The 21,511-nt window shown below is 41.5% G+C and overlaps 2 protein-coding genes across 9 annotated transcripts in view; both read left to right on the forward strand.

The window, feature by feature from the left end:
• The window catches only part of ERBIN (erbb2 interacting protein), a 223,459-nt gene that overhangs the window by 98,072 nt on the left and 103,876 nt on the right, over window positions 1-21,511 (forward strand). The gene's annotated exons all lie outside the window — the stretch shown is intronic.
• On the forward strand, window positions 16,695-20,261 carry LOC144264939 (uncharacterized). The gene is made up of 2 exons (XM_077816959.1): window positions 16,695-19,065; window positions 19,623-20,261. Exons 1-2 carry the CDS (start codon window positions 18,534-18,536, stop codon window positions 20,108-20,110), a joined length of 1,020 nt encoding a protein of 339 aa, XP_077673085.1. The 5' UTR covers window positions 16,695-18,533; the 3' UTR covers window positions 20,111-20,261.

The following is a 21,511-nucleotide window of genomic DNA, read 5'->3' on the forward strand; positions in this document are numbered from 1 at the left end:
TGTTTATCAAATTGGTAGTTGTGGGCTAACAGGAGCAAATTCAAACATTTCATATTGTCAGGGCCGGATTAACGCAGGGGCTTTAGAGGCTGCAGCCTAGGGCCCCAGGCTAAGGCGGGCCCCGGCGCAGCAGGGCTCAGGCAGGCTGCCTGCATGCCGTGGCCCCACGCTCTCCTGGAAGTGGTTGACTGCTGGCATGTCTCTGCGGCCCCTGGCAGGGGAGGCAGCTACGCGCACTGCCCCAGCACCGTCCCCACAGCTCCCATTGGCTGGGAACCGACCAATGGGAGCTATGCTTGCAGGCACGGGTAGCACAGAGACACACTGCCCCCTCCCCCCAGGGGCGCGCAGAGATGTGCCAGCAGCCGGCCGCTTCTGAGAGTGACGTGAGGCTATGGCAGGTAGGTAGGTAGGCAGCCTGCCTGCCTAAGCCCTGCTGCGCCGCCTGGCGGGAGCTGCCTGTGATAAGCACCTCCCGGCCAGAGCCTGCACCTCGCACTCCCTCGTGCACCCCATCCCCCAGGTCCGAATCCCCTCCTGCACCCAAACTCCCTCCTAGAGCCTGCACCCCTCACCCTCTCGTGCACCCCAACACTCTGCCCCAGCCTGGAGCCCCCTCCTGCACCAAACTCCCTCCCAGAAAGAAACTAATATAACAGCTGTTCTAAGGTAAGAAGTAGGCTATTTTGAATTAACTTAACTATATTCTACATGTTCTAAGACTGAAATGTAACCACAGAATGGCTTTATGTTAATTAAAAGGCAAGTTTAGTATAGTGTTAATAGCCTCGATGCCATAATTGTGGTGATTTTGTTTTAAATTAGGAAAAAGACTTGTATATAGGGGCCCCATAAAATCTTATAGGCCTGGGCCCACAGGAGAGTTAATCTGGCCCTGCATGTTGTTAGCAGACTTGTTTTCCTTGTTTATAGGAAAAAGTGGTGTGCCTGATCAGAAACTAAGTTGCTGCAGAATACAGTACAGTATCACCTCATTAATTCACTTTAATGATGAGAGACCTATTGCAAATTAACATACTTTGCCTTAATTAAATTCTCATACAATGCATAACAATTTAAAAAAATAATTCATTATAACAGGAGGTTGGATTTACCACAATCACAGTGAAGTTTTCTCAGCTTGGATTAATGGTTTTGTTTGAAAACTATTAAAAACATTCAAAGCCCAAGCAAAGTTTTGTTGCCTTTCCAGGGAATGAAAAAAATCATATGTTATCCAAGAGGTATTATAGGAAAATAGCTGTTCTCTACAAGATTTTTCAACCTGGAGGCCTCCTAGTATTGTTTAGTAGTGTATTTCTGCTATCGTCTCTAGTTTCTGCTATAAAGGAGCACAATTACCAGACAATCTTGAATCCATATTGTAGGTTCTGTGCATGTAATTTAATCTGAAGTTTGGCATTCAAAGGGGTAAAACTAAAGGATATAGAATGTTTATTACAATATGCAAATATAGCCAAATAGGAGGATAAAATTGATGTTATGCATAATGAAGCCTGCTATGGAAATTGTAGATGTCTGTTTTGTACATGATATCTCTTTCCTGAATGTCTCTAATGAAGTCCAGAGTTCTAAAAAAAGGAGAGATCCAAATGTCAGATTAGTCATGTTAATGAGTATTCTGTATATTTAAGCTAATTATTTCTGCACAATTCCATAATCTAGTTGTGTCAAATTTATTGCTTTATTTGGACGACATGTCCATTCATCCAACTATGACTCCACAGAGTTACAAAGGGTTCCGCTTTAAATTAAAAAAATAATAATAATAATAATAATAATAATCTTGTGGAAATATTGGTTTCCCCCTCATTGTCCTTTGTGACCAGCTTTATATTTGAGCTATTTTATTGTATTTTCTAATGAACACTGCATTTTTATTGAAATATAGTAATTTGATTATTATTATTATTCTGTTCCTGGTACAAGTGAATTAATAGTGTTAACTAAATAAGACCGTCCTTAAATACTTCCACTATGGCAAGAATTATAAGTTAAAAGAAGTAGTGTTCTGTCAAGCCTGAACTGCTGAAAGAAATAACTGTTTCCAGTATAGCAGTTATTAAATTATATTTAAATGAATCAGAAGGTTTTCTTTGTTTTAGTTCTAGGGCTAGCAAATTCCTCAGCTCACAGACAAGGAGAAACTGATCAGTTACCAGCTGTAGAGAGTTGTCCTTCCAAAATAATGCAACCTTTAACTAAGCGTACAAAGATCTACTCAAAGAACGTTTGTTACTGAGGCATAAAGTATTTTAAGGAGGCAGTAGCTGTATAATTTGGTATCTCAAACTGTGTGTAATAACTTTGTTTTTTGTATTTTAAATGTTATGGGAGCAGTAGTAGCTACTTCATAGTTAAGATTGAAGTTCGCTTCCTATCATAAAACCTAATTTTCAGTCACTCACCACAATTTGAACTCTTCCATCCCCAACCAAAAAATCCCCACCAATCTTTCTGAAATTTTACATGCTACATTTTATCCTCAGATAGACTCTTTCTGGGAAGCTTGGTAAAAAGCCAGAAAAGGAGTCTGTCTCTTCCCTTTCATCCTGGCTGGTGAGATAAGGGATACTAGAGTTCCTTCCAGAGCGTGTGATAAATTTGAAGCTGTCCCAGGCTTTTCAATTTGCTATGTAAAGAAAGGGGGAGATTCATTCTCTCTCTCTCTCTCTCCCTCCTCCCGCCCCCCCCCCCCCCCATCACTCTCATTTTCCCTAGCTGCAGTTACTGCAACAGGGGAAGTTCTGTTGTTTCCCCCTTGTATCCTCAAAGCTTATTCCTGGCAATTGGCTACGTTTAGTTGTAAATAATAAACGTTTCAATGGTTATGCCTACCAACCAATGAGACTGTAGCTCACGAAAGCTCATGCTCAAATAAATTGGTTAGTCTCTAAGGTGCCACAAGTACTCCTTTTCTTTTTGCGAATACAGACTAACACGGCTGTTACTCTGAAACCAAAAAATATGATTAGTCAATGATTTAAATCAAGGTTTCCTATTTTCTAATTTAAATTGGGGATTGATGCAAAATTTTATTTTAATTTTACCCTAAGGCTAGGAGGCCCAAAATTTGATTTACTTGGAATAAGACAGCAGTCCAACATTCATCAACAATCCTGATAGGACAAACCAGTATATATGTACAATTAAGACAAGACAAATTGGTAAGGAAAAAGATATTTCAGAACTCTCAAATAGTGCCTAAAAATCTTTGTAAAATTTAGGCAGGGGTAGTGGTGTGAGGGGGAATCTTGGTGTCCTTCAGTAAACCATCACCAGGATAGTGTTTGGTGGATCATTAACATCATATACATTCTGGGAGGCAGTCTTATTGGTTTTGCCAACTCAGGGTAAGTTCAAATGGGAATGGGTGAATCCAGTGGAGACAGATTTTGTGAACTTCATGAACTTTAAAAAGTATCTTACAAATATATAAAATGTACATGAACTCCTTTTCTCCATATATGTAGTGAAAATATTATTCCACAGATAAAATGCAGTAAAGTATGTATTCAGGCTCATATTGCATGTGTCTGGCAACAGTGGTATTATTTTCTTCCCTGTGCCTGCCATGGCAATTCTGAGACACGATGCTACCCTAATGTAGGCCAAGATTCAGCAAAGCACTTAGTCAGGTGTGTGCTTAAATGCCTTGGTGAATTGGGATCTCATTTTACTTGTATCTGTAATTCTTCCACCTACTGAGAAGCAGGCAGTGATTAATTTTGTCACAGATTATTTTAATTGATCCATCTGTATTTAATGTTTTCAACATTTTGGTAGAAATGTTTTCTTGAGACAGAGTGTAATTGAAGTTACAGAGAATGGGCTAACGCAAACCCCTAACTGTCAAGGCACAATGAAAAATTAGGTGAGGCACCACTCTCATCAAATAGAAGAGGCATGAGCAATTAAACTAACACAGTTATTGGTACTATATTTTTAATTTATATTTTATAATGGTTGAATGTTTGTACAGCACCTAGCCCAATAAAGCCCCGATGCTTACTGGGATAAACAAAACACAGACCCTGCAGTTAAAGAGCCTAGACTAACAGTAACATACAAACAACATATAAGCAAAATATTGTCATAGTTACGTATGTTGGATTTCCCCAAGCCATTATTTTCTCTTTCCCCCATCCCTCCAGGACTGCCCTGGCCCACTTCTCTCTCCAGGGGCCTCACCCAACTATCTCTACCAGGGCTAATCCAGCATATCCTCCTTCCGCTCTGCAAATCCCACATATATTTTACTTAACCCTTCCTATTATGTTACTGCTACTTTTTGGTTTCTTCTAATGCCTTAAGTCTCACTCTTTCTTTAAATGTCCCTCTCTAATCACCAGAAAAATGCTTTTTACCGCCTTCTACTTTCACGTATAGTTCAGTTCAGTTTTGCATGTGGACATCAGAGATTCTGAAAGCAACCTGAATGTCCTGAGTCTCTGATGGCATGACACTCCCCATGCTCTGCTGCTGCTCTAGCTGCCATTGCCTCAGTCTCTGCCTTCCTGGGGGAGTAAGGACCTTATGAGTAACATATCTTGTCATTGCCAGTTTCATTACAGTGACTCAGTGTCTCCATCCAGAATACACTTGAGTAATTAAATTTTGTTCAGTTCACGTTCAAAAACATTATATGCTCATATTTAGGGAGCAATCTGGATCCTGGTCTCTTGTATTATTTTTGTGTTAGGGATAAAGGTATTAATTTAGGATTAGAGCCAAAGAGTTCCTAAATGATTTCTCAATGTCCATTAAAATTCAGTGAGGATTTTGTGACCCATGTTGTTGTGTTTGAAATAAACACCAGCTGTATGGTGTTTTGGTTTTATTGTGTAATTAGTAAAAACAAACATAGTCACTTAAACTTGTCGCTAAAACTAAATACTAAAAATCTTTCTATTTATCTAAGAATTAGCAATACAATTAGCGAATTGGAGCTACAACTGAAATTGAAATTGAGTTAATAAATCAATCAATTGATGACCATATGGAATGGACTCAGCAACTGTCCAAAGCATTAAATTAACACAATCGAGATTTAAATCATGAAGTTAGCATAAGACTTGATTAACTGGTATCACTGGAAACTTAAGGAGACACCATCTACTTCCTTGCCCTTGGAAGTAGTGCTGAGTTCCCTTCAAAGCTGCATATTACCAGGTGACTTTCACCATTGGCTCTTTCCCCATCTGATTTATTCACTGTGATACAGGGTGGTTAACCACCTCTGTCTGTCGCTTTATGGGCAGACTGTGTGAGGTAATATCTTTTAGTGGACTAACTCATCTCTCTAATATCCTGGGACCAGCACAGCTATTGCGTACAACAGTTTCTGCAACATTCTTATGGCCCAGGATAGCACAAAGTGCTTTGAAGTAGGATTTATTTAATCTAAATATACACATGCTATTTCTTTGATATTCACACACTCATTCACACTTTAAAAAGGAAAAATAAATAATATTGTGGATGTCTCCACTAAAAGAAAAAAAAGTGTTACTTAAAGAAATCTCTTCAGCTTGCATGGTCTTAGCTTCAGGGCTAGGACTGCAGTTCAAGGATCATGTGATGTCATCTGGGTGGTATCTCATGCTGGTGGGCTTTCTTTGGCTCTTGGCTAGGCCAGCTGGCATGGCCTGTGAAGTCTTGGTCTCCGCTTTCCTTCAGCTAGCTTCAGGACATAAGATGCACTTTTTTCCCTGTTTACTTGGATCTTTAAGTTTGCAACTTCTGGGTCGCTCCACCCCATGATAACTCACTGGAAAACTTCAGAGCAAATGGGGATTATGGGCCTGATACACCAATAACATGATCCACTCAGAGTTGAGGAGTGAGCAAGCTGACTTTTAAATTGTCTGAAAAGTGTTTTACTGACAGTTCTATGATACCATATAGAGTACCACCAACTGCAAGTATAGGTGTCCTGATAATACAAAAAACATGGAATCAGTAGGGGATGACTTAGAAGTGCTGAAAAACACATCTCTTAAATTTGGGGTGCCAGTTAAGAGATGCAGCTGATTACATTCCTCCTTAGGCTTCCACATGCTTTGTGCAGGATCAATGGCTATTGTTGTTGTTGTTAATCTTCACCCATACTTCCAGTCATGAATATTTTCACTCAGCATTTAAAAAAATATTCGGGGCCTTGCTAGCAACATTGAGGAACTTCACTATTTTAGCTTGGTAAAAAGTCACTTCTTGGCAACAGAGCTATCTTAAGCAATACAATTAAAGGTTGTTACAAAAACTTCTATTTTCTTGTGTTGCATAGGCTTACATCAGATTGGCCTATTTATCTCATCTGTCATGCTAAATATATTCTCAGAATATACTTGTTAGTGGATAATTTTGCAATCTAAGAGAAGGTGACCATGATTTGGTTTCCTAATAGTATTGAACTGGACAGGTGTTTAATATCCTTACGTGGTTCATTGAAGTATCAGCACACTATTGCAGGCATGTAATGCTCGACCTGTGGCTGGATTTGCTGAGCAGAAATCTGTCATTTCATCAAAGGTAGATTTTTGAAATTTTGAGTAGCAGAACCGCTAGGCAATGTACTGAAGAAACAAGGAAGTAGAAATTGTTGGAACAACTGTGTTCTATGTAGTGCTTAACTGAACAAAAATGTTTGCTCTGCTAACACTTTTCTGTCCTTCAAGTGCACCCAAGTTCCTATCCTGTCACAGTGGGTCTTTGGTCAAGTGTTTTGGAAGCTAGAAAATCTTGAACCTTGGGTCTGTTAGTGTTGCAAGCGCATAATGTGTCATTTTTAATATAACTTGTAATGTCAAGATCTTAGCTACCAGATGTGGATCGAAGCAGTGTCCTGGCTTGAAGGGGGCTTGATGACCATTGTTAGGGGGCTTATTCCTTCACCCACTTACTTCCCTGGTCCTTCTCGCACGAACAGAGAGCAACAATACCCAAAGTCCAAAGATGCAAACAATTGGATGTTTATTGGGGTGAACTTCCAGCAAGCATGATTCCAGTTTCCTTCCTTAGTATCCTCCTTCCCAGCTCTGACACCACAGAGCCTTACACCTGTGTCCCTGTTCCCATTCCTACCCTTAGCCAAACATGATTCCAACTTCCTTACTCCCATTCCCTGTTCCCATCTCCCCCACCCACCCCCTCCCACCCACACCATGAGGTTTTCTGTTCATTAAAACACAACAATGCTAGCAACAAGACAAACACCACAGGCAAACAACACAAAACATAGATCCATGGTATTCTGAGTTATTCTTCCGCTGGCGCCAGCTTGCTTGTAGAGTGTCTGAAAAACAAAAGAAACAATTTCCACCCCCCTGGTGGGGACAGATTATTGCTTAATAATAATACCACTTTCTTTTACAAATTTCCTTGCTAATTGCAGGAAAAACAGAAGAATTACCTCCAGGCTGTCCTTATTTTGTTCTATAGTCAGGCTAGTGAATTACCTCACTCACTGGTCATTTATGAAATTCATGAGATGGTGTACCTCAGTTTCCCCTCTTGTACAACAGACCAAGTTTGCAATAGTTTTTCTGCTGTACCAAGCTTTAAGTTTATTCTCAGGTAATAGCTGAGAGACAGCTTCAGATTTTAGCACACCGCGCGCGCACACACACCTTAAGGTTAACCTGTCCCCCTTATTTTCAGGCTTGACTTTTTTTCACCTCCCTTTCCTGGAGGGCCATAATCTGAGTCTTCTAGTGGCTTGTTTGCTGACCAGATGTATTCGTTATTTGCAGCTCCTTTGTGCCCATCAGCTAGGTAATTTGCATTTACACACAGAGGCTTATTAGCTTGCTTCTGGATCCAAAGCTGTTAGCAGCTCAGACACTGTCTTAAAAGGAAAGCATTTTAGTTCCACCAGAGTTCTGATTACTTTCATCTCCTGCTCCAAAACACACAGAGATCTGAAAAAGAAAGCACAACCTATTATGGCTCCTTTTGGAGTCCTATTAGGATTTTAATTAAGTACCATGTTTTATTTGCATTTCTTTTACTCCTTCTCCAATATACACTGCACACGTCCTGGGAAAATGCACATTCCTTCCATATAGTTTAACCTCCATACATTATATTCGCCATATTAATTTTACACAAGGTGTAACTGCCTCCCCCATGCCTACAGAGTTTTCATGCACACCCACCAAAGCAACAATCTAATCCCCCAGAGCCATCCCAAGGCTCAGTGTTCCCATCAACCATCTGGACTAAACCTTGTTAAAGCTAGAATCAGCAGTCCATACTATTATCATGGTATAGAATCAGTTGGGAATCGGGGTCGGGAGCTGCACCGGGTCAGAACCAAGGCAGTCAGCTGAGGTAGAGTGAATGGAACAGAGGCAGGGCAATAGATGACAGGAGCAGAGCAGGGGATCAAGAACCAGGATCGGGAATGAGGCAAGGTATCAGGAGCAAGGCTGGAGCCGGGAACTAGGAACAAGGCAAGGCATCAGAAGCACACAGAAAAGTCTGTTGCAGCAGTAAGCTGAGGATCCGCCTGGTTGCACAGACAACCTCTAAGCGATTTCTTTAGGCCTTAAATACTGTTCCTGGGTTACTCAGGAAATGCAGTAGGCACTGACAGGACATCCAGTCATGCTCGAACCCATAGGGCTCGTAGACTGTCATTACCTCTTCGCCAGAGCTGTTGGGTGGTGGGGTCAACACAGCAGTTTGCACACCTGGGTTCCAGACCCATGGATCCTCAGATGTAATCTTTCAACTGGTCAGTCACTTTCTGAGATTGCTGGCATATAGGTAACGTGGCAGTCAGTCACAGAAACATAGAATTGTAGTGCTTCGAGACCCTATGCTGAGTCAGGATCAAGTATACCATAACTATCCCTGACATGTGTTTCTCCAGCCTGTTCCTAGAAACCTCCAGTCATGGGGATTCCACAACCTCCCTTGAAAGCCTATTCCAGAGCTTAACTATCCTTATAGTTAAAAAGTAGGGCTGTCAAGTGATTAAAAAAAATTAATCGCATGATTTAAAAAAAAATTAATCGCGATTAATCGTGCTGTTAAACTATATTAGAATACCATTTATTTAAATTTTTTGGATGTTTTCTACGTTTTCAAATATATTGATTTCAATAACACAGAATACAAGTGTACAGTGCTCACTTTATATTTTTTATTACAAATATTTGCACTGTAAAAAACAAAAGAAATAGTATTTTTCAATTCCCTCATTACAAGTACTGTAGTGCAATCTCTTCATAATGAAAGTTGAACTTACGCATATAGAATTATGTACAAAAATAACTGCATTCAAACAATGTAAAACTTTAGAGCCTACAAGTCCAATCAGTCCTACTTTTTGTTCAGCCAATCGCTCAGACAAACAAGTGCATTCATGTTTGCGGGAGATAATGCTGCCCACTTCTTGTTTACTATGTCACCTAAAAGTCAAAACGGGTGTTTGCATGGCACTGTTGTAGCCAACATCGCAAGATATTGATGTGTCATGCTTCAACCACCATTCCAGAGGACGTGTCCATGCTGATGACTGGTTCTGCTTAATAATGATCCAGAGTAGTACGGACCGACATGTTCATTTTCATCATCTGAGTCAGATGCCAACTGCAGAAGGTTGATTTTCTTTTTTGGTGGTTCGGATTCTGTCGTTTCTGCATCGGAGTGTTGCTCTTTTTAGACTTCTGAAAGCATGCTCAATACTTCGTCCCTCTCGGATTTTGGAAGGCACTTCAGATTCTTAAACTTTGAGTCGAATGCTGTATCTTTAAGAATTTCACATTGGTAACTTCTTTGCATTTTGTCAAATCTGCAGTGAAAGTGTTCTTAAAACGAACACATGCTGGGTCATCTTCCAAGACTGCTATAACATGAAATATAGGGCAGAATGCAGGTAAAACAGAGCAGGAAACGTACAATTCTCCCCAAAGAAGCTCAGTCAAAAATTTAATTAACACATTATTTTTTTAATGAGTATCATCAGCATGGAAGCATGTCCTCCTGAATGGCTGCTGAAACATGAAGGGGCATACAAATGTTTAGCATATGTGGCACGTAAATAACTTGCAATGCCAGCTACAGAAGTCCCATGCGAACACTTATTCTCACGTTCAGATGATATTGTAAATAAGAAACAGGCAGCATTATCTCTCTTAAATGTAAACAAACTTTTTTCTCTCAGCGATTGGCTGAACAAAAAGTAGGACTGAGTAGACTTGTAGGCTCTAAAGTTTTACATTGTTTTTGTTTTTGAGTGCAATTATGTAACAAAAAAAATCTACGTTTGTACGTTGCACTTTCATGATAAAGAGAATGCACTATGATACTTGTATGAGGTGAATTGAAAAATACTATTTCTTTTATCATTTTTACAGTGCAAACATTTGTAATAAAAATGTGAGCACTGTACACTTCGTATTCTATGTTTTAATTGAAATAAATATATTTGAAAATGTAGAAAAACATCCAAAGTATTTAATAAATTTCAGTTGGTATTCTATTTAACAGTGAGTTTAAAGCTGTGATTAATCACAGTAAATTTTTTTAATTGTGATTAATTTTTTTGAGTTAATTTCATGAGTTAACTGCGATTAATCGACAGCCCTATTAGAAAGCTTTTCCTAATATCTAACCTAAATTTCTATTTCAGCAGGTTAAGCTGAGTACTTCTTGTTCTATCCTTCAGTGGACATGGAGAACAACTGATCACTTTATAACAGCCTTTAACATATTTGAAGATGTTATCAGATCCTTTTCTCCTCCACCTCCCAACCTCCTCCTCATGTTTTCTCAAAACTAAAGGTGCCCAGTTTTTTAACTTTTCTTCAAGGTCAGGTATTCTAAACCTTTTATGAGGTTCATGCTGCAGATTTTAACCTTATGAGATTTGTTAAAGGATTTGGGGTGAAGTAGTACCATTTTCATTCTGTCCCTATTGTAAATGTTTATGTGAATGGTGACAACGAAGGCAGTGAGCAAATAGACTGTCCTCACGACACTGGTGAAAAGGCCACTTACCTGCATGACTGTTTTGTACAACTTAATATATATTGGGAATTTCCACAAAAGAGAAATAGTGCACCATAGCTTTATGAAGTGAAAGTGATTTGACTTTTTCTTCTGTAGAAAATGGCATTAGATCTATAGCTGCCATCTAATTTTTTCATGAGTACAGAGCAGAGCATTTTATCTGAAGAATGTTAATTACTTGTGTTTCTGCAATAGTAATGGAGAATCTAATGCAGGCTGAAATCTTTTTACAAGTCACTAGGTCGTACTGGTGGGAGACGTAGGAGATGTGGCAGTAGAAAGAAGGGTGACACAGAGCTGCTGATCTTAGAAGTATCATCATTATCACACTTATAGCTCTCTTCCTAGTATCAGATTTCCATATTGGATAGCAGGCTCTTCAGTGATGTTCCTATAGGTCTCTTCCTTGACTTATGCTTTTATGATATGTACAAAATAGGATATACACCTCTACCCCGATATAACGCTGTCCTCAGAAGCCAAAAAATCTTACTGCATTATAGGTGAAACCGTGTTATATCGAACTTGCTTTGATCCACCAGAGTGCACAGCCCCGCCCCCTGGAGTGCTGCTTAACTGCGTTATATCAGAATTCATGTTATATCGGGTTGCGTTATATTGGGGTAGAGGTGTACCAAGGTTCAGCTGTGCTGACTAAGATAGACACCATGCAGATGGGTTTTGTTGTTTGTTCTGAGGGTGCTGAACTCTTCTGTGGGCCTTGTGAACAGGCAACATAAATGACATAGCAGAAGATGTAATATTGTAGCAAGGTTTTGTTCCTTCATCACACTTGGATCTGAATTTCTATAATACATACAGTTGTAGAGAATGTTGAAGGCCTTTATAGGCCATGTCCGGCATGGAGTGGAGTATCAATTGAATTCCTTCAGGCTTAGTAGAAGACAAGTTTGTATGAAATTAGCATATTGCAGGACTGGGATCTGGGTAAGAGAGATCTCAAACTTTTTGTGTAAGGACTAGATCTAAATTAATATCCTCTCAGGAAATGAAAGAAGTTGTAAATAGAGCCAATTGTTAATGTTCTAGGTGCAACAAAATGTATTATTTCTTGCTTTAATATTTTTTTTGAGGTTTAAGCTCATCATCAGAATAAAAAATTAATTATGCATGAATGCTGATAAGCTCATCTCCAGAAGAATAATCAAGAGTAGCACTGCCTTTATGTACTATGTTTGATCCTCATTCCTTCAAATAGCTGCATGTGTGACTACAAGTGGAACATAAACCCTCCTCCCTCCCTCCCTCCCTCCCTCCCAACAAAAGCATGTGTGGCGTATTTTATAATTAAGGATACAATTCTGTGTCAGAGGTCATGAATTCCATGACTTTCCGGGATCTCTGTGACTACTTCTGGGAGAGGGCCGAAATAGCTGTCAGCCTTGGGCTTGCTGGAGCAGTGGCAACCGGAACAGCTGGCTAGCAGTCAGCCCTGAGAAGCTGGAATAGCTGGCTGGTGGTTAGCCCCTGTGGGGTTGGAGCAGCAGCAGTCAGCTCCTGTCGCAGGAGCAGTTGCCAGGCTGGGGCTGGAGCAGCTGCAAGCCCCAGCAGTGCTCTGTTTGTCCTCCCTCCACTCCAGGGTATTTTTAGTAAAAGTCAGGGACAGGTCGTGGGCTTTCCTGAATTTTTGTTTATTGCCCATACCTGTGACAGAATCTTAATCTTATTTATAATCCCACTGCGTTCAGTACCAGTTAGTGTTTGGGTCTTTCTTACCACAACAGGATGTGATTTTTTTTTTTCTTTAACGAGATTTTTGGCTTCTGTCTTTTGACTTTTGCCTGCCTGCTGAGACTTTGGGCTTTTTTTCTTGAAGATGGAGTTACTATTCCTACCTTTTGATTCTGGCAAGATGAAGAATATTGGCCCTTTTTTTTTTTTTTAATGATAATACTAGTTGTTGGATTACCAGTGATAGGTGCCTATGGCTGGTACATTTATTTACTACATTTCAATCTATAACAAACGAGAGCTCCAGCCATCTGAGTTGTTCTTGATACAAGTAGAGTATTTACACAGATTTCAAGGCACAGGTTTTTTACACACACACACACACACACACACACACACACACAATATGTGACCAACCATACATACACACACACACACACACACACACACACACAAAATATGTGACCAACCATATACAAACAGTGAGGACCCAAATTGCTGGGATTCTTACCAGTAAAGCAATTGTATCAATTGGCAGCATCTCTCAAGGGCTCAGAACATGAATTGATGGGACATACTGTAGGTGTCAAAAACTTTGTGCTCTATGGCTAAAGGCAGAGCTAGAGTAAGGCATAAATACTATGGATCCATGCCTGGGTCTGTGGCTTATAGAGTCATGTGATTACATTAACACTGGTTTTCTATTTAAAAAAAAGTAAATCTCTAGCTCTTTTGATTATGTAAAACATGATCAGAGTGTAACCGATGCAGTGAAACCTATCTTGAGTCTGTAATAAGCCTGGAACAATAACTCTGAAAGGATTGAACAGTCCTGTTCATCTCAATGGAGTGTTGACTCCAAGATCGGTTGCACTGAGGGCCCTTGCCAGCACCACCCCAACAAGAGTATGTATGACTGGAGAAAAGTGGGTGGGTAGGGGGAAGGTTCCATTTCTACTCAAAGTGAGCTGAGCATTATTAGGAACTTAAGCATGGTGGATTGGATTTTCAAAAGTACTCAAAGTGTATATTTGCTCTTCTATTGGGCATAGCTTACCCTCCACCCACCCATCCAAGCAGATACAGTCTGGAAGAGCACATACACACTCTTCTGAATTTAGAGTTCACTCTGAGGGAGGCAGAGATGGCCCTTGTTGCTTCTGGTAGGAAGAAAGGTGTCCCATGCCAGTGTCCTCCTCTCTCTGGGAGAGGAGCGGCCCCTGCCACTCCAAGTGGTGTGCAAGGCCATGGTGAGGCTTTGTGTCATGGTATACTTCGGGCCCCAGATTGCCTCAATCCAACCCTAGCTGTGGGAGAGACAAACTTGCTACCCTGAGATGCACTAAAACTACCCCGTTAAAGACAATAGAGATTATATAGGTGTAACAGAGTCTGTTCCTGGTGGTTTTGCATAAGGAAGGAAGAAATTGACTTTCAACTCTCAGCTTCTGTTTGTGGAGTTGATGGTTACAAAAAAGGAAGCTTAATGACAAGCTGCTCTCAAAGCCAGGAGGATCACCAGTTCTCTGGGGAAATAAGGGGTTACTTTCTGAACACCTAGTGATCAACCTAGAAGGTGGGGAGAACAACAATTTTTGGAATTCTGCCACTAGGGACAGAAGGAAGAGAAGAGAGAGAGAGAATGAATCATCTTGCTTACCGCCCTTCTTGACCCTCTTTTCTCATCTCTTTCTCCAGGCTTTCTCCCCTGCCTGTTTGTGTTTATCCTTCTACTTTTCCTTCTTTGTATCCTCAATTTCAGTTTGTTTTTTTGCTAGAAGGAGAGATGAAAGAAGGGATAGCAAAGAGAGGACAGAAGTGACTGCAACTCCATGCTTCTAGCGTGTGGGAGGTAAACAGCAGAAGGAAAGCGGGTGGCCTGGGGGTTTGGTACAATCGATTGATAAATATTGCCTCCTACTTCCTGATGGTTAAAGCCACTGAGACCCAGAGAACAGAGTCATTTAATTCACTTCCAGAAATAGTCTTTAGAATCCATAGTACTTGCAAAACAGCAGCAAAATAGGTTTGTTTTTCATTACTCTCATCCTTTATTCCCACTGTTATGAAGTTTTGTGCTTTGAATGACGGCTTTTGTCAATGTTAAAAGTACTGAATGAGACTGGTAGACATCTTTTAGCAGGTAATGTGGTAGAAGAAGCTTTTTTTAAGAACAAGACATTAACTGCTGACCAACTTCAGTGTCAGACTTCTAGTATGAGTTGTTCATTTTGTTCTTAATTATTGATTTAATAGGAATTTACCTCTAAGAGTTGTTCTGTTCTTTATTCTTTATTTTATATGAATGTAAAGCCAGATCCTCGGCTGGCATATCTCACTAGTAGCACCATTAAAGTTTATGTACACCAGCTGAAACTTACGTCTGTAGTGCATATACACAAAATCAAGACTTTGTCCCTGTAGCCAATACATTTTACTGCACAGCAAACATTTTCCCCCTCCAATCATCTCTAAATATATTTTCCCCTTTGATTACTTTACAGAGCCACACTTCGATGGAAAAAAGAGTATTGTTCTCACAGATAAGCAATAACTTAGTCTTCACTAAGCAAATAAATTGTGTAAAACACACAGGGATAAGATTAGTGACAGTGGGCATGGCTACACTTGAAACTGCAAAGTGCTGTCGTGGGAGCGCTCCCGCGGCAGCGCTTTGAGGCGCAAGTGCGGTCGCCTGCGAGCGCTGGGAGAGAGCTCTCTCAGCGCTCCTGGTAATCCACCTCCACGAGGGGATTAGCTCCAAGCACTGGCAGCGCAGCTCCCAGCGCGAGGAGCCTGTTTACACTAGTGCTTTAAAGCGCTCTGACTTGCTGCACTCAGTGGGGTGATTGCTCACACCCTTGAGCCAGCAAGTTAGAGCACTATAAAATGTAAGTGTCGCTAAGCCCAGTGATGCTTTTGATGCCTTTTGCCGAGGCACAATCAAACATAAGGCTACTGCAGAGCCGTCTGTTTTATATATCAAGCGCAGTGGATTAACATTTCTATATTTGGATACTTGATATATACTTGGCTGTTGAGCAAATTTATGTTGATACTTTACTCTTCCTTAGTAGATGTTACTATATATGCAGTTTTATGTTTTTTGTAGGTGCTCATCACCAGTTTCATATGAAAGTTTAACAAGTCTTTTGTGACGTTTTCCTTAATACACGTAGTGTACTCTAATATTAAACATGCAGTTCAGCTGATGCTGGTCATGTTTGATACAGAAGAGTGGAAATATGCTAAAGTATTAATATAATAGCTTTTATATCTGTTGTACTCTTGTATGGCCATGTATGGCTTTTCTTTTAATCAAATATTTTCCACACATTCTTTTTCAAATTTGCCTTAACATTTTGAGACTGTTAGCTGTCGGATATGACTTAATGAATCATAATAATTTAGTTGTCAGTGATACTCTGATAACTGGATAAGGATGCTATCCAGTTAATATAGTAATTGCCTATCATATTAACATGCATAACCTTTCTGAATCTCAACTATGTATATTTTTAACTTACTTTTGCCAATATTTGTTTAAAGATGTGAGTCAGATTCTGCTCTCATTAACGCTAGATGAAATCTGGAGAAATTTCAAGGTAGTTGCTCTGGATTTTCACCAGTTTAACAAAGTATGCAGTCTGGCTGAGTGTACTTCAAACCCACCTTTGCATGTTCTGTTTCCTGATCAGGATACCGGTAGAGTACCAAGTGCAGCTTTTATTTCAAGTGTTTCAATTAGGGAGAATTTTCACTAAAAAGAAACAGCCTGTGTCTTTTGCAAATTTGGTACGATGTGATTTGCAAAATCACTTATTCTCAAAAAGATATAGGACCTGATTTTTGTTTGGAAGAGAGGAAGGGAAGTAGGCTCCCTGATTCTCAGAGCCAGTTTGCTCTGGTCCTGCTGAGGATTAGAGTAGCTGAAGAGTTGCTCTAACTTCTGTCCAATAGGGAACCTATGCCATCGGAGAATGTGTGATGGAGAAGCCATGCTCCCTCCTTACTGCTGATACAATTGCTATACAGGTGTGGGAGGATGGGGCTGGCACCAGTAGTTGCATCAGTCTTCTTTACAGTGGTGGAGAGGCCTTCTGCACCAGGGCAATTCCTGACTGGCTTTTTATGGCCAAAGTCTGTCCCTTTGGAGGCACTTGACTGCTGCAAAGGGCCTGGATCTCAGTTGATTATATGGCCCATGACCTGTAATTTCATAAACGGGTATTTCAGGATATGAGATTTTCTGTAGATATCTGGCCAAGTGCAATGAAGTTTTGATTTTAGATGAGGATAAATGGCTAAACAGTGCAAAATAAAGAGTTTCAAGTTCCCAATTATATTTTGTGTCCTAATCATCAACATTCAGTGGGATGGTCAAGAATATTGTCTTTTGGGGATTTATATCAGTAACTTGTTGAGATTCCATTCTATATATTGCCCTCAGCGGTGTTGTGTGTTAGTAGTGCACTAAGTAACATAACTAACATCTGTCACATGTGATACGTTCTCTGTCTCATTCTGTACCCAAGGGGGAAATTGTGTGTGCAGTGTAGTGTTTTTGTTTTGGTAGGATTTTGGTTTTGGGGGCATTTTTTTTTTAAATGTACATACTGCCTGTGTGTATGTTAGAGAAAACAAGGTCAAAGAAGCACTCCTTGTACTTGGAGTAGAAGGTAATGAGATTTGTGGTGGTCCTCAGTTCCCGTGGGAGTTTGTTCCACAATCTTTAAACAGTCCCCAAGAAAGCTTCGTCTCCTGCACAAACTCAGTTTATCTTTCTGGAAGAAGTGTGTCCAGTGAGTGGAGTTGTTGACCATGGTCTTCATCCTGAAACTTTATTTTGATATTAGAAAATTGATCAGTAAACATGCTGTGCAACAAAGGAGCTCTTACAGTTCAGTTTAGCAACCTTTTTCCTTCGGTAAGATTATTATAAATATAAATATTAATATAAAGTAGTCCTCTTATTGCCTTATAGATATTGTTTGTATTGAAGTAGTATATGTTCTGTTAATTAATATGGAATAAATGGGCCAAAGGTGTTAACATAAGCCCAGTCACTATCCAACATTAAACAGTGTTAATCAATGTTCAGAATTTGGTATAGGGAAACCTGCTTAGTACTATGACAAACAAATCATTAAAAATCATTTTAACCTTTTATTGAAAACATTGAAAAGAAGGAAAAACAATTAACATTTGAAATGTAAAGTATCAAATAAGGCTTTCATTTTAACAATCTTTTTTGTTCCCTTTCCTTTGGCTGGAGAAAGTTTTAGAAGGAGAAACCACTTCAACAGTCTCTTAAATAGTATCAAAGATGATGATAACTGTCCTTGTGGGGAAAAGAAAAGGTAATTGGGATGGGCTGCCATTGGTGCTGTGGTTTTTAAAATTTAATCTGAGATTGAAAAGACCCCGTGATTGATAGTCTCTTAGCCCTGGTCTACACTAGGAGTTGAGGTCAAATTTAGCAGCGTTAAATCGATTTAACCCTGCACCCGTCCACACGACGAAGCCCTTTTTTTCGACTTAAAGGGCTCTTAAAATCGATTTCCTTACCCCACCTCCGACAAGGGGATTAGCGCTGAAATCGGCCTTGCCGGGTCGAATTTGTGGTACTGTGGACACAATTAGACAGTATTGGCCTCCTTGAGCTATCCCAGAGTGCTCCATTGTGACCGCTCTGGACAGCACTCTCAACTCAGATGCACTGGCCAGGTACATAGGAAAAGGCCCGCGAACTTTTGAATTTAAATTTCCTGTTTGGCCAGTGTGGCAAGCTGCAAGTGACCATGATGGAGTCCCAGAATCGCAAAAGAGCTCCAGCATGGACCGAACGGGAGATACGGGATCTGATCGCTGTATGGGGAGAGGAATCCGTGCTATCAGAACTCTGTTCCAGTTTTCGAAATGCCAAAACATTTGTCAAAATCTCCCAGGGCATGAAGGACAGAGGCCATAACAGGGACCCGAAGCAGTGCCACATGAAACTTAAGGAGCTGAGGCAAGCCTACCAGAAAACTAGAGAGGCAAACAGCTGCTCCGGATCAGAGCCCAAAACATGCCGCTTCTATGATGAGCTGCATGCCATTTTAGGGGGTTCAGCCACCACTACCTCAGCCGTGTTGTTTGACTCCTTCAGTGGAGATGGAGGCAACATGGAAGCAGGTTTTTGGAACGAGGAAGATAGCTCACAGCAAGCAAGCGGAGAAACAGTTTTTCCCGGCAGCCAGGAACTGTTTCTCACCCTGGACCTGGAGCCAATACCCCCCGAACCCACCCAGGGCTGCTTTCCGGACCCAGCAAGCGGAGAAGGGACCTCTGGTGAGTGTACCTTTTAAAATACTATAGATGGTTTAAAAGCAAGCGTGTTTAATTATTAATTTGCCCTGGCATTGGCGGCTCTCCTGGATGTACTCCCAAAGCCTTTGCAAAAGGTTTCTGGGGAGGGCAGCCTTATTCCATCCACCATGGTAGGACACTTTACCACCACAGGCCAGTAGCACGTACTCGGGAATCATTGTACAGCAAAGCATTGCAGTGTATGTTTGCTGGTGTTCAAACAACATTGGTTCTTTATCTCTGTGTTATCCTCAGGAGAGTGATACCATTCATGGTCACCTGGTTGAAATAGGGTGCTTTTCTTAAGGGGACATTCAGAGGTGCCCGTTCCTGCTGGGCTGTTTGCCTGTGGCTGAACAGAAATGTTCCCTGCTGTCAGCCACGGGGAGGGGAGAGGCAAAATGTGACGTTGGAACGAAAGCACATGTGCTATGTTATGTGTAATGTTAACAGCAAGGTTTACTGTGAAAGAGTGTACCCATTGTTCTATAAAATGTGTCTTTTTCAATACCACTGTCCCTTTTTTTTTCCTCCACCAGCTGCATGTGTTTCAAGGATCACAAGATCTTCTCCTTCCCAGAGGCTAGCGAAGATCACAAGGCAAAAAAAACGCACTCGTGATGAAATGTTCTCTGAGCTCATGCTGTCCTCCCACACTGACAGAGCACAGACGAATGCGTGGAGGCAGACAATGTCAGAGTGCAGGAAAGCACAAAATGACGGGGAGGAGAGGTGGCGGGCTGAAGCTGAAACGTGGTGGCAGCGTGATGCGAGGAGGCAGGATTCAATGCTGAGGCTGCTGGAGGATCAAACTAATATGCTCCAGTGTATGGTTGAGCTACAGGAAAGGCAGCAGGAGCCCAGACCACCGCTACAGCCCCTGTGTCACCAACCGCCCTCCTCCCCAAGTTCCATAGCCGCCTCACCCAGACGCCCAAGAATGCGATGGGGGGGCCTCCAGCCACCCAGTCACTCCACCCAAGAGGATTGCCCAAGCAACAGAAGGCTGGCATTCAATAAGTTTTAAAGTTTTAAACTTTTAAAGTGCTGTGTGGCCTTGTCCTTCCCTCCTCCGCCACCCCTCCTGGTGCTTCTCTCCTCCACCACTTCTCCTGGGCTACCTTGGCAGTTATCCCCCTATTTGTGTGATGAATGAATAAAGAATACATGACTGTGAAGCAACAATGACTTTATTGCCTCTGCAAGAGGTGATCGAAGGGAGGAGGGGAGGGTGGTTAGCTTACAGGGAAATCAAGTGAACCAAGGGGCGGGGGGGTTTCATCAAGGAGAAACAAACCAAACTTTCACACCGTAGCCTGGCCAGTCATGAAATTGGTTTTCTAAGCTTCTCTGATGTGCACCGCGCCCTCCTGTGCTCTTCTAACCGCCCTGGTGTCTGGCTGTGTGTAACCAGCGGCCAGGCGATTTGCCTCAACCTCCCACCCCGCCATAAACGTCTCCCCCTTACTCTCACAGATATTGTGGCCCGCACAGCAAGCAGTAATAATAGTGGGAATATTGGTTTCACTGAGGTCTAACCGAGTCAGTAAACTGCGCCAGCGTGCTTTTAAACGTCCAAATGCACATTCTACCACCATTCTACACTTGCTCAGCCTGTAGTTGAACAGCTCCTGTCTACTGTCCAGGCTGCCTGTGTATGGCTTCATGAGCCATGGCATGAAGGGGTAGGCTGGGTCCCCAAGGATAACTATAGGCATTTCAGCATCCCCAACGGTTATTTTCAGGTCTGGGAATAAAGTCCCTTTCTGCAGCTTTTGAAACAGACCAGAGTTCCTGAAGATGCGAGCGTCATGCGAGTCATGTACCTTTCCTGGCCATCACAGGTTGATGTTGGTGAAACGTCCCTTGTGATCCACCAGTTATTGCAGCGCTATTGAAAAGTACCCCTTGCAGTTTATGTACTCGCTGACTTGGTGCTCTGGTGCCAAGATAGGGATATGGGTTCCATCTATGGCCCCACCACAGTTAGGGAATCCCATTGCAGTAAAGCCATCCACTATGACCTGCACATTTCCCAGGGTCACTACCCTTGATATCAGCAGATCTTTGATTGCGTTGGTTGCTTGCATCATCACAGCAGCCCCCAGAGTAGATTTGCCCACTCCAAATTGCTTCCCGACTGACCGGTAGCTGTCTGTCGTTGCAAGCTTCCACAGGGCTATTGCCACTCGCTTCTCAACTGTGAGGGCTGCTCTCATCTTGGTATTCTTGTGCTTCAGGGCAGGGGAAAGCAAGTCACAAAGTTCCATGAAAGTGCCCTTACACATGCAAAAGTTTCTCAGCTACTGGGAATCATCCCAGACCTGCAACACTATGCAGCCCCACCAGTCTGTGCTTGTTTCTCAGGCCCAGAATCGGTGTTCCACAGCAAGAGCCTGCCCCATTGCCACCAGGATGTCCAATTTGC

This window comes from Eretmochelys imbricata, chromosome 5 (genome assembly GCF_965152235.1).
Source record: "Eretmochelys imbricata isolate rEreImb1 chromosome 5, rEreImb1.hap1, whole genome shotgun sequence".
Lineage (NCBI taxonomy): Eukaryota > Metazoa > Chordata > Testudines > Cheloniidae > Eretmochelys > Eretmochelys imbricata.

Bases quoted from the DNA above. Each gene is read 5' to 3' on its own strand.
- LOC144264939 (XM_077816959.1), top strand. From the start codon at position 18,534: ATGATGGAGTCCCAGAATCGCAAAAGAGCTCCAGCATGGACCGAACGG. The intron at 19,066-19,622 runs GTGAGTGTACCT...TTCCTCCACCAG, and splicing joins AAGCGGAGAAGGGACCTCTG to CTGCATGTGTTTCAAGGATC.